Source organism: Sciurus vulgaris (genome assembly GCF_902686455.1).
Source record: "Sciurus vulgaris genome assembly, chromosome: 4".
NCBI lineage: Eukaryota > Metazoa > Chordata > Mammalia > Rodentia > Sciuridae > Sciurus > Sciurus vulgaris.
This window is the reverse complement of record NC_136464.1, coordinates 151,271,964-151,286,734: the sequence shown is the minus strand read 5'-3', so window position 1 is coordinate 151,286,734 and position 14,771 is coordinate 151,271,964. Positions and strand designations below refer to the sequence as shown.

The 14,771-nt window shown below is 33.6% G+C and overlaps 1 protein-coding gene across 1 annotated transcript in view; it reads left to right on the top strand.

The window, feature by feature from the left end:
• COG6 (component of oligomeric golgi complex 6) overlaps positions 1 to 14,771 on the top strand; it is an 88,922-nt gene that overhangs the window by 50,081 nt on the left and 24,070 nt on the right. Inside the window, exon 13 of the mRNA XM_079136164.1 lies at positions 1,023 to 1,140. Coding sequence (XP_078992290.1) covers positions 1,023 to 1,140 — 118 coding nt within the window. The remainder of the gene's footprint in view (positions 1 to 1,022; positions 1,141 to 14,771) is intronic.

Sequence of the window (14,771 nt, the reverse complement as noted above, 5' to 3'; positions counted from 1 at the left end):
TTGAGCAATCTAGTTTAGGCATTATATGATTTTATTGTGCCTTTATGAATTATAACTTGTTACCAGATTATAGTATATTTTCTCATCAACAAAAATTATCCCTAAAAACATTTTAAAATTGCTTTTAGTATATGAATTAAGAAAATAAAATTGGGTTTTGTTTTATATACATATTTATCTTAGATTCTGGCAAAAATGGAAAACCTTTTGGATGGATGGAAGAAATATTTTATATAGTAAATTGAGGATTATGGAATGTATTAATGTAATTGATTATTACAAAATATCAGATTTTTCATAATTATTCTAAGTGTCCTGTTGTTTAAGCAATAATATTAAAATTGAGAAGCTATAATTTTAGGTGTTACTAATGTAGCAGTTTTAATTAAAAGAACTCAGTATTTATACAATTTAATTGTTTTATTGGTAGAGCTATTGATGGAATACCTTTCTTAAAATTTAGAATAGGCCTTGAATTATCAAGACTCATTTACTGTAGTAGAGGGAAAATAGAGGTAGTTTTACACATTGCAGAGGTAGGTTCTAACCCACAGTTGTGCTAAAAGAGATTGTGAGATACTAAAAATTGCATAGGTTGAGTATCCTGTATCCAAAGGCCAGAGGAATTTTAGACTTAAGTTTTTCAGATTTTGAATTATTTACATAGACTTTACCAGTTGAGCATCACTAATCTGAATATCCTAAATCCAGAGTGTTCTAAATCAAACTTTGAACATGACATGACACTCAAAAAGTTTCAAGTTTTGGAGCATTTTGGATTTTGGATTTTCAAAATAATTATGCTTAATATATGATTTGTTTTCATTTTTCCTTTTTTATCATTAACTAAAAAAAAACACTGGTAATTTTATATGAAGCTGGAGTAATTTTTTTTTTTTGATTCATAGATTGTAGTCTAAATAAAAACTTTCATTTTAATATAGGTCTTTTTAAAGTGTTATACTAAAAACCTGAATTGTTTTAGCTTTTATTTTTCAACCTGAAATATTGTTTGTTTTTAGTGGCATTGTTGGAAATAGTGCAACTACTTTATTGACTACCATTGAAGAAATGCATTTGCTAAGCAAAAAAATATTCTTCAATAGTTTGAGTCTTCATGCAAGTAAATTAATGGACAAGGTATGTTTGATAAATGCAGTTCTTCAACTATGTGACTGTGAATCTTTCACATTTAGAGATGTTTTAATGTCTTTACATTGGTTAATGATTTTTTTCCTCCATCTTATACAATGTTCTTTTGAGTTCCTACTTTGAACAACAAACTTAATGTTGAGTGGCTTACCATATCCAAGTTTATAATATGTCTTCCTGGAACAACATAACATTGAGTCATAAGTGGAGATAGAATGTCAAGTCCTAGTTTCACTACCATTTTTCTATAACCAAAAATGTGTACCTAAACCAAACTTACTATATTTTGGGGGGAGCTAACATGCCACACAGATTAAAAAACTGGAACTCTTAAGAAACTTTTTTTCAAACAGCTCACATTTTTTACCCTCTGATGTTACAATATTGTTCTTATGAAATTAGTGTTCCTCTGGTTTTTAAAACTATAATTATTTATAAAAACAAATATATTAGAAAAATACCCTACAAAGGATAAATATTGACAAAAACCTGGAAGAGTCCTATAAGATCTAATATTTTAATTTGAGCAGGGTGTGTGGCAGGGCCTATGAAATGGGTTTATAATGGTCAAATTCTTCTTCTTTTTTTGTTATTAAGTACTCAGTTTTTTTCAGAGGTGTGTCCCAATCACCATGCTGGCTTTTTGATTGTACAACTTTCTCTAGTCATGTTAGGCACAGGTTTTATCCTGAAGAATAGTATTATATAGTATCAAGTAGTTAGTAGCAATTCTGTCCAGAGAACTTGGTCAGATCTTTTGTTTTCTTAAGCTCAGGGTCCCCTGTGCATGACACAAATTCTTTTGGAAAGCAATGACAGTATATGAAACAAAGTATCTTATATTTTTTTGCTCTGCATACATGTTTGCACCAGAAACTTATTAATAGTCAATTCTGGTTATGTTTGTTTATATGTGTTCTTATGTAAACAAAATTCTTCTACAATCACTCGTGCATGATACAGACATTGAACATGAAGAGACAAGCACTAGCTGATGAGAGTGCAACCACCTCTGTTGGCCTCAGGTTGCGTCTCCTTCATGGGAGAATGATCAGTGGAATCAGTGATTGCTATACTCATCACATTTTATGAAACCTGTGTGCTGTGTTAGCACAGAAGAAAGAGTGTGTGGCAATCTGCACATACGCCTTTACAGAGAGGTGCTACTGGGGAGCTTTGAATGATTTCGATGTTGAAGAAGGAGGTAAACAGAGGTTTTTCTAAGTAGAAGAAATTAATAGTATATGCCAGAACACAAGCTACGAGTCACCAATAAACACATTTTTGGTTTATTAAGAAAATCACTTGGAAATTGGTTTGTCTTATGGGTAGGAGGGAAGCCAGATTGGAGACGGAATCAGAGAGAGTACTGAAGTCATTTTTATGGAAATACATGACCTAAGAGAGATTTGAGAACACCTACGATGTACAGATACTTGAGGGGTAGAGGTAAAATCTTCAAATTGGTGACTGATTGACTATGGACAGGAGAGAGGAATGGGTCTGGAATAATTTCTCTGTGGATCACAAGTCTCTGGAAGACAAAAAGGGGGTAAAATTTGGGAGATAAAGATGATGATATCATCTAAGTAGGAAAGTTGAGTTTGAGGGACCTACCTGTAGAATATTTCTCTGGAATTGGAACTGTTCATTTATATTTAGAGTTTTTCATGAAAGGTATATTTGAACCCACATATTTAAATGAGGTTACTAGGACTCTTTTGTCTTTATTTTTTTATTTTTTTGGTGGAACTAGGGATTGAATCCAGGGCCTTGTGCATGCAAGGCAAGCACTCTACCAACTGAGCTGTATCCCCAGCCCTCCAAAACATTTTAAAAAGTGTATTACTTACTTGTTTGGTATAGGGAGGGAGGAAAGGCAACTAAGGAACTTTCTGCAAGACTGACCTCAGGTTGCTGAGATGTTTCATTCACATCTGCAAGGAGTGAACAGTTTTGTACAACACAGAGAAATAGGAGGAGCAGTCCAGTTCTTTGATAGTATAACACTGACATTAAAGCCTGTTAAAAATAGTGCTGGGTGATGACCACAAGTCATTCACTTTTTAACTTTCCAAAAAATGTATCATCAGGTCAGATCCAGCTTTATATTAAAGCCAGGTATGATTATTCCACAAATATAAGAATATATCAGAGTTAGAAAATAAATGTTTTAGGTGATCAGAGATACTCTATATATGCATATGTGTGTGTTAAATGTTTACACATTAAAATTTAATGGTGATTAAGAAATATACTTATTGAATATGTAAAATATGTTGAATTCTATATTGTCATGATGTTTAATCAAATTGGGGAGAAAAATAATGGAAGAATACTTCTTTAATCATAAGAAGATAAATAGAACTAATAACCAATATAACACAGAAGCACTAGAGGCATATTCCTATCTAAATAAATCAAGAATGCTTGCCAGTACTTTTGGATAATAGCCATGGTATTCAGACCAGATAAAGGGTTGGGGGTGTGGCTCAGTGGTAGAGTGCTTACCTAGCACTTAGCATGGGCCAGATCCAGAGTTCACTACCCAGTACTTCAGAAAGAAGCTGGGGGTGGGGAATGAGATTTAAATATTTCAAATGAGGAGACATTAGATTATTGATGAATGTTTTGATTGTCCACTATAAAAACAGGAGAATTAGCTGGAAAGCTATAGAACCAGCAAACAGATTTTCAAAAATCTCAGCTCATAAAGAGCTTGATACTGCATACCTGAATGATTAGTTCTGTTCATTTTTTGCTAGTGCATGTTCCATCATTATCTTGCCTTTTCTCTTGTACCTTTTGTCAGTTTACTGTATTCACTTTGCAAAACCATCATGGATTAATTTTTCAATTTTTGCTTTGTATATGTTGTCACCACTAGGCATTGCTAAAGGAAATTATAAAACCTTGTAGACTGGAGTCCAAAAAATTCGCTGTCTATAAGATGAGCAAAGCCCTCTGTGATGTCCATTAAATGCTGTGTGATTGAAGGCAGCCACTCATATTTACCTCCTTTCACCCATGTGGACAAGTTTACCCTATAGTCTCCCATCAGATGTGCCAAGCCTTGCTGAAACTGGTCAGTGGGCGTTTTAAAAGACCTTTGCCAATATGATGAGCATACAGTGACATCTCATTGTTTTTCTCACTTGGACTTCTGTGATTCTATTAAGAATTAACATTTTATTTATCTTTATTGCCTGTGTGTGAATTGTTGATTCCTTTGCCATTTTCCTGCTGGGTTGTGTCTTATTCTTGTTAATTCCTGATATTCTTTATACCTTAAGAATATTAACATTTATATTCTAAACATTTTCTATAAGTTATTTTCCTTTTATTTGCCTGTAGTCTTTTTTGACACATCAACTTTTATCTTTGGATGTGGAAAAATCTGAAGTTTTTTTTCTCCTTATAGTTTTCCCTTGAAAACGTGTCATGCTTGAAAGTTCCCCACAGAAAAATACATTTAGTATTTAATACGTGATGAAGTTAGCTTTTATTGGTAAGAAAATCATAGGTTGTTTATCAAATTCATTTAGATATATGTTTTTAGGTGTCTCTGTGGTTTCATTTTTGCATCATGTTTTTGTTCTTCCTGAAGTTTACTTTTGTCCATATTAGGGATCTGTTTACCTTTTCCAAGTGGGTGCCTGTTTGTCTTATCCCCTCATCAAATGCTAAATTCCTCTATATTTTATTACTCATATAAAAGTTAAAAGGAAAGTTGCAAGAAAATAGGAAAATACAAAGGATAACAAGGCGACTTGTAAGGATGGCATCTTCCAATGAGAACCTTGAATAGTGTAAAAATTGGAAGAAAAAGATTATAATTTGAATATATTAATTACCAATTACAGCTTATGTGAATTTACAGCAGTGAATGGATTCTGATGATTATTTTGTTTTTGTTGTCATTACTGTTAATAATTGTACCCTGAAATGTTTTTCTCAGATATGAATTGGGCCGATTAAAGGATATTTTAACATTAAATTAGGATTGGATTATGATACTGTTTACAATATCTATGTTGCCCATATGTATACATATACACATACTATATATATATATAAAACCATTTCAAATTTCTTTCAAGAATAATTTCATTCATTCAATTTGAATGATACTTTATATTAATCATATCTTTTCTCATTCTGCTTCTTGTCAACCATTTCACTTCCTCTAAAATGATTCTAACCTTATAAAGAGAATAAGAGAATGTGACTTGAGTCCCCAGTACCAAAAACAAACAAACAAAAAAACTTTAATTCTACTTATTGTCCAAGTAATGTATGTCACTTACTGTGAGCAAAAAGAGTCCATATGTAGAATAAGGACATTAGTTTAAAATATACAGATTTTTCTGGTTTGTATTTGTTTTTATTTTTTGAAAGCAAAGGCCTAAAGAATCTTTGAAGTTACAGAACAGAAAATTAGAGGACATTAAATAGAAGATATTTGAAAGCATAAAATAAAGTTGCAGAGGAATGGAGTCTAGAAAGAGCTTTTGCATTTATTTATGATGTAGACTTTTCATTTTTCTCTAGAAAAGTCAAATCCATTATACTCCAAAAGGGATAAAAAGCAACTAGTCACAGGAAAAATGACAGCCATTTTTCATGCTAAAGCTCTACATATTTTTTTCATTTATTTTATTTTATTTTATTTTACTTTTTTATAGACTGCATTTTGATTCATTGTACACAAATGTACATTTCGTTTCTATGGTTGTACACAATGTAGATTCATACCATTCGTGTAATCATACATGAAAGAAAGGTAATATACTGAATATGAGGTTTTCAGTTGACTGAAGAATGGTTTTAAAATGTGTAATTTTTCTTTCTACTCAACTTTATCATTTGGGAAAATGTACATAAAATTATGAATATGTGTTTCACAAAACTCATGGGCACTAATTAACAACTATTAGCGATCACTTTGTTTATTAATTTTGAATATTACATGGAGATATAATGTCCAGTACACAAGTCACAGCGTATACTCCACTGAATCTCTGTATGTGTGTGTACTCATTAACCATCATCCATATCAAGATATAAAACCTAACTAGCGCCAGAGAAGGCTTCCTCTTGCTCTACCCAGTCAGTACCTTCCCCAGCATGTACCACCATCTGTTTCTCTCCCTTTTTTCCTGCTTTTTAATGTCATGTAAATAAATTCACAAATTTTTGGCTCTTATGGTTCATTTAATATTATATCTCTAAAATTTATCCATTGGCATGTTTAGTAGTTCATTTTTTAAAAAATAGTTATTTTTTTATTTCTTACAGACTGCATTTTGATTCATTGTACATCATTTTGTTTCTATGATTGTACACTATGTGGATTCATACCATTCATGTAATATGTAATAATACATGTACATAAGGCAATGATGTCTGTCTCATTCCATGATTTTTCATACCTCCCGCCCTCTCATTTCCTTCAACATTATGTAAAGTTCCTCCATTCTTCTCTCACTGTCCACCCTCCCACCTCCATTATATATCATCCTCCACTTATCAGGGAAAACGTTCAGCCTTTGGTTTTTTGGGATTGGCTTATTTCACTTAGCATGATATTCTCCAATTCCATCCATTTATTTGAAAATGCCATAATATTATTAATTTTTATGGCTGAATAGTATTCCATTGTGTATATATACCAGAGTTTCTTTATCCATTCATCTGTTGAAGGGCATCTAGGTTGGTTCCACAATCTAGCTCTTGTGAACTGAGTTGCTATAAACATTGATGTGCCTGTGTTACTGTAGTTTGCAGATTTTAGGTCCTTTGGGCATAAACCGAGGAGTGGGATAACTGGGTCAAAAGGTGGGTCCATTCCAAGTTTTCTTAGGATTCTCCACACTGCTTTCCAGAGTGGCTGCACCAATTTGCAAGTCCACCAGCAATGTAAAAGTGTGCCTTTTTCCCCACATCCACACCAACATCTATTATTGTTTGTGTTCTTGATAATAGCCATTCTAATTGGAGTAAGATGAAATCTTAGAGTTGTTTTAATTTTCATTTCTCTAATTACTAGAGATGTTGAACACTTTTTCATATATTTATTAATTGCCTGTGTGTCTTCTGTAAAGTGTCTGTCCAGTTCATTGGCCCATTTAATGACTGGGCTCCTCGTATTTTTGGTGTAAAGTTTTGTAAGTTCTTTAAAAATTTTGGAGATAAGTGCTCTATCTGAAGTGCATGTGGAAAAGATTTTCTCCCACTCTGTAGGCTCTTTCTTCACATTATTGATTGTATCCTTTGCTGAGAAAAAGCTCTTTAGTTTTAGTTTGAGTCCATCCTACTTATTGATTCTTGCTTTGATTTCTTGTGCTTTGGGAGTCTTGTTGAGGAAGTCTGATCCTAACCCGACATGATGAAGATTCAGGCCTACTTTGTCTTCTATTTGGTGCAAGGTCTCTTGGCTAATTCCTAAGTCCTTGATCCATTTTGAGTTGAGTTTTGTGCAGGGTGAGAGATTGGTTTAATTTCATTTTACTGCATATGGATTTCCAGTTTTGCCAGCACCATTTGTTGAACAGGCTATCTTTTCTCCATTGTATGTTTTTGGCTTCTTTGTCTAGTATGAGGTACCGTATTTATGTGGTTTTGTCTCTGGTCTTCTAGTCTATTCCATTGGTCTGCCTGTGTATTTTGGTGCCAATACCATGCCGTTTTTGTTACTATTGCTCTTTAGTATAGCTTAAGGTCTGGTATTGTGATACCTCCCGCTTCACTTTTTCTCCTCAGGATTGTTTTGGCTATTTGAGGTCTCTTATTGTTCCAGATGAAGTTCATGATTTTTTTCTCTATATCTATGAGGAATGTCATTGGGATTTTAATAGGAATTGCATTGAATCTGTATAGTGCCTTTGGTAGAATGGCCATTTTGACAATGTTAATTCTGCCTATCCAAGAACATGGGAGATCTTTCTATCTTCTAAGGTTTTCTTCAATTTCTTTCTTTAGCGTTCTATAGTTTTCATTGTAGAGGTCTTTCACCTCTTTTGTGAGATTGATTCCCAAGTGTTTTTATTTTGAGACTATTGTGAATGGAGTGGTTTTCCTAATTTCTCTTTCAGAGGATTCATCACTTATGAATAGAAATGCATTAGATTTATGCGTATTGATTTTATATCCTGCTACTTTTTAATATATTTTTGTATGTGATTTGCTAGTATTTTGTTAAGGATTTTTGCATCTATGTTCATCAGGGATATTGGACTAAAGTTTTCTTTCCTTGATGTGTCTTTGTCTGGTTTTGGTATCAGAGTGATATTAGCCTCATAGAATAATTTTGGAAGCGTACCCTCCTTTTCTATTTAATACTTTGAGGAGTATTGGTATTAGTTCTTCTTTAAAGATCTTGTAGAATTTGGCTGAGAATCCATCTGGTCCTGGGCTTTTCTTATTTGGTAGGCTTTTGATGGCATCTTCTATTTCGGTGCTTGATATTGATCTGTTTAAATTGTGTATGTCTTCCTGATTGAGTTTGAGAGGATCATATGTCTCTAAAAATTTGTCAATGTCTTCAGTATTGGAGTATAGATTTTCAAAGTAGCTTCTAATTATGTTATGTATTTCAATGGTATCTGTCATGATTTCTCCTTTTTCATCACAAATTCTAGTATTTTGAGTTTTCGCTCTCCTCTTCATTAGTATGGCTAAGAGTTTTTCAATTTTGTTTACTTTTTCAAAGAATCAACTTTTTGTTTTGTCAATTTTTTGAATTGTTTCTCTTGTTTCAGTTTCATTGATTTCAGCTCTGATTTTAATTATTTACTGTCATCTGCTATTTTTGTGTTGATCTGTTCTTCATTTTCTAGGGCTTTGAGCTGTAATGTTAGGTCATTTAGTTGTTGATTTTTTATTTTCTTAATGTATGGACTCAATGCAATGAACTTCCTCTTAGTACTGCTTTCACAGTGTCCCAGAGATTTTGATATGTTGTGTCATTGTTCTCATTTACCTCTAAGATTTTTTTTTTATTTCTTCCCTGATGTCTTCTGTTATCATTGCATCATTCAATAGCATATTATTTAGTCTCCAGATGTAGGAGTAGTTATTGTTTGTTATTTTATCATTGACTTCTGATTGCATTCCATTTGGTCTGATAGGATACAAGGTAATATCTCTATATTTTTGTATTTACTAATGGCTTCTTTTTGGCATAGCATATGGTCTGTTTTGGAGAAGGATTCGTGAGCTGCTGAAAAGAAAAGAAAGTATATTTGCTCGATGATGGATGAAATACTCTGTAAATGTCCATTAAGTCTATATCATTGATTGTATTATTTAGTTCTGTAGTTTCTTTGTTCAGTTTTTGTTTGGAGTATCTATGCAGTGGTGAGAGCAGTGTGTTAAAGTCCCCTAATATTATTGTGCTTTGGTCTGTTTGATTCTTAAAATTGAGAAGGGCTTGTTTGATGTACATAGATACTCCATTGTTTGGTGCATAAATATTTAAAATCATTATGTCTTGTTGATTTATGCTTCCCTTAAGCAGTATTAAATGTCCTTTTTTATCCCTTCTGATTAACTTAGATTTGAAGTACACTTTATCTGATATGCGGATGGAGACCCCTGCTTTTTTTCTGAGTCCATGTGCATGGTATGTTTTTCCCCATCCTTTCACCTTTGGTCTGTGGATGTCTTTTTCTATGACATGAGTCTCTTGAAGGCAGGATATTGTTGGGTCTTTCTTTTTAATCCAATCTACCAGTCTTTGTCTTTTGATTATTGAGTTTAGGCCATTAACATTCAGGGTTATTATTGTGATATGATTTGTATTCCTGGTCATTTTGGCTTATTTAAGTTTTTAAGTTGACTTGGTTTCTCCTTTGATTGACTTTTCCTTTAGGGCAGTTCCTCCCTTTGCTGACTTGTTCTTTTTCACTTCTTTCTCACAAAATATTTTGCTGAGAATGTTCTATAGTACAAGCTTTCTATTTGTAAATTCTTTTAACTTTTGTTTATCATGGAAAGATTTTATTTCATCATCAAATCTGAAGGCTAGTTGGGCATAGGATTCTTGGTTGGCATCCATGTTCTTTTGCATCCTGCATTTGCTCTTTTAACTGTTTACTGGAATGGTCATGCATTGCCTGCATTTGCTCTCTTATCTCGTCTTTGCTTCACAAATCATTTTAATTATGCAGATTCTAAACTTTTCTTTGTCATTTCTACTGTCATGCTATCATTGGATTCTATCAAAATAGCATCTTGGTTTGTTAGGGACACTTTCTTCCCATTTTTTAAATATTGTTTCTGTATATTCCCCTCCTAGCAGTGAAGATCTGAGGTACTGAAGTTTCCACCCCCTGCAGGCTTATTGTGACCCTTCAGTTTTCCAGTACCTCTCCTTTGAAGGGGAGAGCAATATTAACAGCACCCAATACAGAGGAAATGCAACCCTGAACCAGATAGCCCCTATAAAGACTTTGTAATGAATAGGATGAGTTCGATTATTATTTACAGTATTTCTAGTGGTGAACGAAGAGGATAGGGAAGGGTGTAGGATGTAAGTGAGTAAATAAAGGTACCTGTCAAAGGGCCTCCAGTCTTCTGTAGGTCTCAGGAAGGGAGCCACCCTTCCAATAATGGTGGCCACACCCTCAGAAATAATTCAGAATGTCTGCACCAGTTCCAAAGAAGCTGGGGAGCCCCAGCGAGTGCACGCCAAGTCAGCACATGGGAGGGTGGGATCGGGTGCAGTGTAAAGTGGCTGTCTGCAGTGATGGGGGGGATGTCCAGAGTCCTAGTGGTTCATTTTTTAATCATTGTGAAGTTCTATTGTATAGATAATTATATAAATACACTGCAATTATTTGCCTATTAGATGGATGTTTGGGTTATTTCTAGCTCTTGGGTATTGTAAATAAGCTGCCGTGAGTACTCCTGTACATCTTTTGCTGATTATAAGTTTTCTTTTCTGTTGTTTGTATCACAGACATGGAATAAATCTGGATGATACAACTGATGAGTTCTAGTAGGTTTTGCCTTGAAAATGTTTTCCCATTACTCTTCCAGGAATGTGTGGAAGTGTTAGTTGCTCTACATCCTCTCCAGTCCTTGATGTTGTTGGTCTTTTTAATTTTATCCATTGTTGGAAAGTATGTGATAGTATTTAATGTGTGTAGTTTGCATTTTTCTGAAGACTAATGGCGTTGAACAGGTTTTCATGTTTATTGGCTGTTGAATGTACTCTTATGAATTTTGTTGCCCAGTTTTCCATTGGGTTGTCTTTTTTCCTACTGTTGTGAAATAATTTTCAGTTTTTTAATTGTTTTCTCACTCTCTTAATGATATATTTTGATGAATAGAAGCACTTAATTTTTAATCCAGTTCTATATACTAATCTTTTGAGATTAATTCATTTTGTGTTCTGCTTAAGAAACCCTTTCCTGAGGGTGTTCATCCATGTTTTCTTCCAAGAAGCTTGATTATTTTATCTTCCACATTTAGGTCTTTGATCCTTCTCAGAATAATTTTCGAATATGAGGTAAGGTAGGGTAAAGATTTTTTTCCATATGGATATATAGTACACTTGATCAAGTATCATTGTAAAGACATTTTCCCACTGTGGAAACTGTTTCATAAATCACATGACCATGTGAGTGAGTTTATTTTGTTTTTTTCATTTTCTTTTATTACATTTATTTCATTGGTTTATTTTTCTATCCGTTGCACCAGTGCCACATTCTTTAATCATTCCACAGCTTTGATCTATTACCTTAAAATCCTTCAGTTTTTTTTTTTAATAGTAGTGTATTGGCTATTTTAGGCAATGCGATTTTAAGTTCTATGCAATTTTGTGTGAATTTAGAATAATCTTGTCAATTTTCAAAGTAAAAAGCTTTTTGGGATTTTGAATCTATAAATTAATTTGGGAGAATTTAACATCTTAATAATGAATTTTGTAGTTTGTGAATGTGGTATAGCTATCCCTTTATTGAGGTGTTCATTAATTTCTTTCAGTAATATAATTTTCTGGCCTTACACATCTTTTATTAGGCTTATTCTTAGATATTGGATGGTTTCTTGATGCTGTTGTAAGTTTTGTTTTGTTTTGTTTTTTTGCTTTTTAATCATATTTTCCACACATCTGCTATGAGTGTAGAGACTAGAGTTTGTTTTAAGTGTTACACACCTTTAAGACAACTGGATTTTAAGTGCAAGCATGAGCCATTGAAGACTAATGGGTTTAGAGGTCTGACCTTTTTTATTTACTTTTAAAACATTTAAAGCATTTTGAAAAGATTATTTTGACTGATGTATGGAGAATGGAAGGTAGGTATGGGAGATGAGACCTCTCAGGAAACTCTTGGAATAGACCAGGCAAAAGATGAGACTGCCTTGCTGTTGGGTGGTAGCATGGGGACAGTTTGGAGCATTGCATTTGAATATATCTTAGTGATACAGGGCTTATTGGTAAATGAAGTCAGGGAAGTGAGGAAAAGAAAAATCAGTAAATACTTTTGGGTCATTGGTCTGATGAATAGGAAAATATTAATGTTAAATGTCTATTAAGGTAAAGCTTAGCAAGTACTCTAATTCATTTAATATTCATAAAGCAAAAATGTTAAATAACTTTTATTCCTACCCTTTTTATATTTAATAATACTAACTTAAAAGGTAAAGCTTTTGAGTCACAAGGATATAAAATTAGCTAGCAAAATTTCAACATAGTGAAACATTTAGGAAGGAAAGATGCTTTGTGTGAACTTGGAGAATGCCTCATCTTAGTTGTAAGATGTTGGGGCCATTAATGCTCATAGGACTCAGTACAGGGATGATCTTCAGAAAGAGCCGTTAACTGCTCCTTACATAGATCCTGTTGAGGAGAATGAAAATGAATGAATGAAAAATTCCCCAGGGCTTCCTCCCCGGTATCATGATACCCCCATTTGGAGGTCATGCACTTTGTATACCTTCCACTTATTAAGTCCTAAGCGCTCTTCTCAGCAGTTCACATGCAAGAATTCTGTTTAATCCTTGTAGAATCATTCTGAAGTTCTGGGATGTTAAGTAACTTTCCCAAGGTCATACAACTAGCAAGTGGTAGATACAGAATTTGAACTTACTTTAGCTCCAGAACCCCAGATTTTTTCTTTTTTATTTATACGTGTATTATAGTTGTACATAATGATGGGATTTGTTAATATGCATACATGCATACAATATAACAATATAATTTGGCCAATATCACTCCCTAGCACTTACCGCCTCCCTCCCTACCTCCCTTCTCTTGGTCCCTGTCCTCTACTGATTTCCCTGAGATCTACTCCCACCTTTCTTTTCCTTTTTCTTCTCTAGCTTCCCCATTTGAGGGAAAACATAGGACCCTTGACCTTCCGAATTTGACTTAATTCTCTTAACATAATGGTCTCCAGTTCCATGTATTGTCCTGCAAATGACAAAACTTCATTTTTCTTCATGGATGAGTAAAACTCCATTGTGTATATATTTACCACACTTTCTTTATCCATTCTTCCATTGATAGATACCTCGGCTGGTTCCATAGTGTGGCTACTGTTAATTGTGCTGCTATAACCATGGGTGTGCATGTATTGCTATAGTATGATGACTAATTCTTTAGGATAAATGCTGAGGAGTGGTATAGCTGGGTCATATGGTGGTTCCGTGCCTTGTCTTTTGAGGAACCTTTATATTGATTTCCATAGTGGTTGTACTAATTTATAATCCCACCAACAGTGTAAAAGTATTTCTTTTTCTCCACATTCTCTCCAGCTTTTATTATTTATATTCTTGATGACTGCCATTCTGACTGGTGTACGATGAAATCTGTATAGTTCTGATTTGCATTTTCCATAATTGCTAATGATGTTGAATATTTTTTCATGTATTTGTTGGCCATTTGTATCTCTTCTTTGAGAATGTCTATTTTATTCATTTGCCCATTTATTTTTTTAATAATTTTTTTATTTTTACAGACTGCATTTTGATTCATTGTACACAAATGGGGTACATCTTTTCGTTTCTATGGTTGTACACCATGTAGATTCATACCATTCATGTAATCATACATGTACATTGGGTAATAATGTCTGACTCATTCCATTTTTATTAATTGGGTTGTATGATCTTTTGGTGTAAAGTTTCTTGAGTTCTTTATATATTGTAGATATTAATTCTCTGTCAGAAGAGTAGTTAGCAAAGATTTTCTCCCATTGTGCAGGCTGTCTCTTCACATTTTCTTTGTTGTATGAAAGCTTTTTAATTTGATGCCATCCCATTTATTGACTCTTGGCATTATTTCCTGGTCTTTAGTGGTCCTATTGAGAAAATTGTTGCTTGTACAGGAGGAGTGGCCCTACATTTTCTTCTAAGAGTTGTATAGTTTCTTCCAGAAGTTGCATAGTCTGCTTCATAAATCTTTCATCCCCTTTGAGTTGATTTTTGTACAGGGTGAGAGATAGGAGTCTAGTCTCATTCTTCTACATATGGATAACAAGTTTTTCCAACACCATTTGTTAAAAAAGCTGTCTTTTCTCCAATGTATGTTTCGGTACCTTTGTCAAGGATCAGATGATTATAGTAGATGTGTGTGTTTATCTCTTTGTCTTATATTCTGTATCATTGATCTG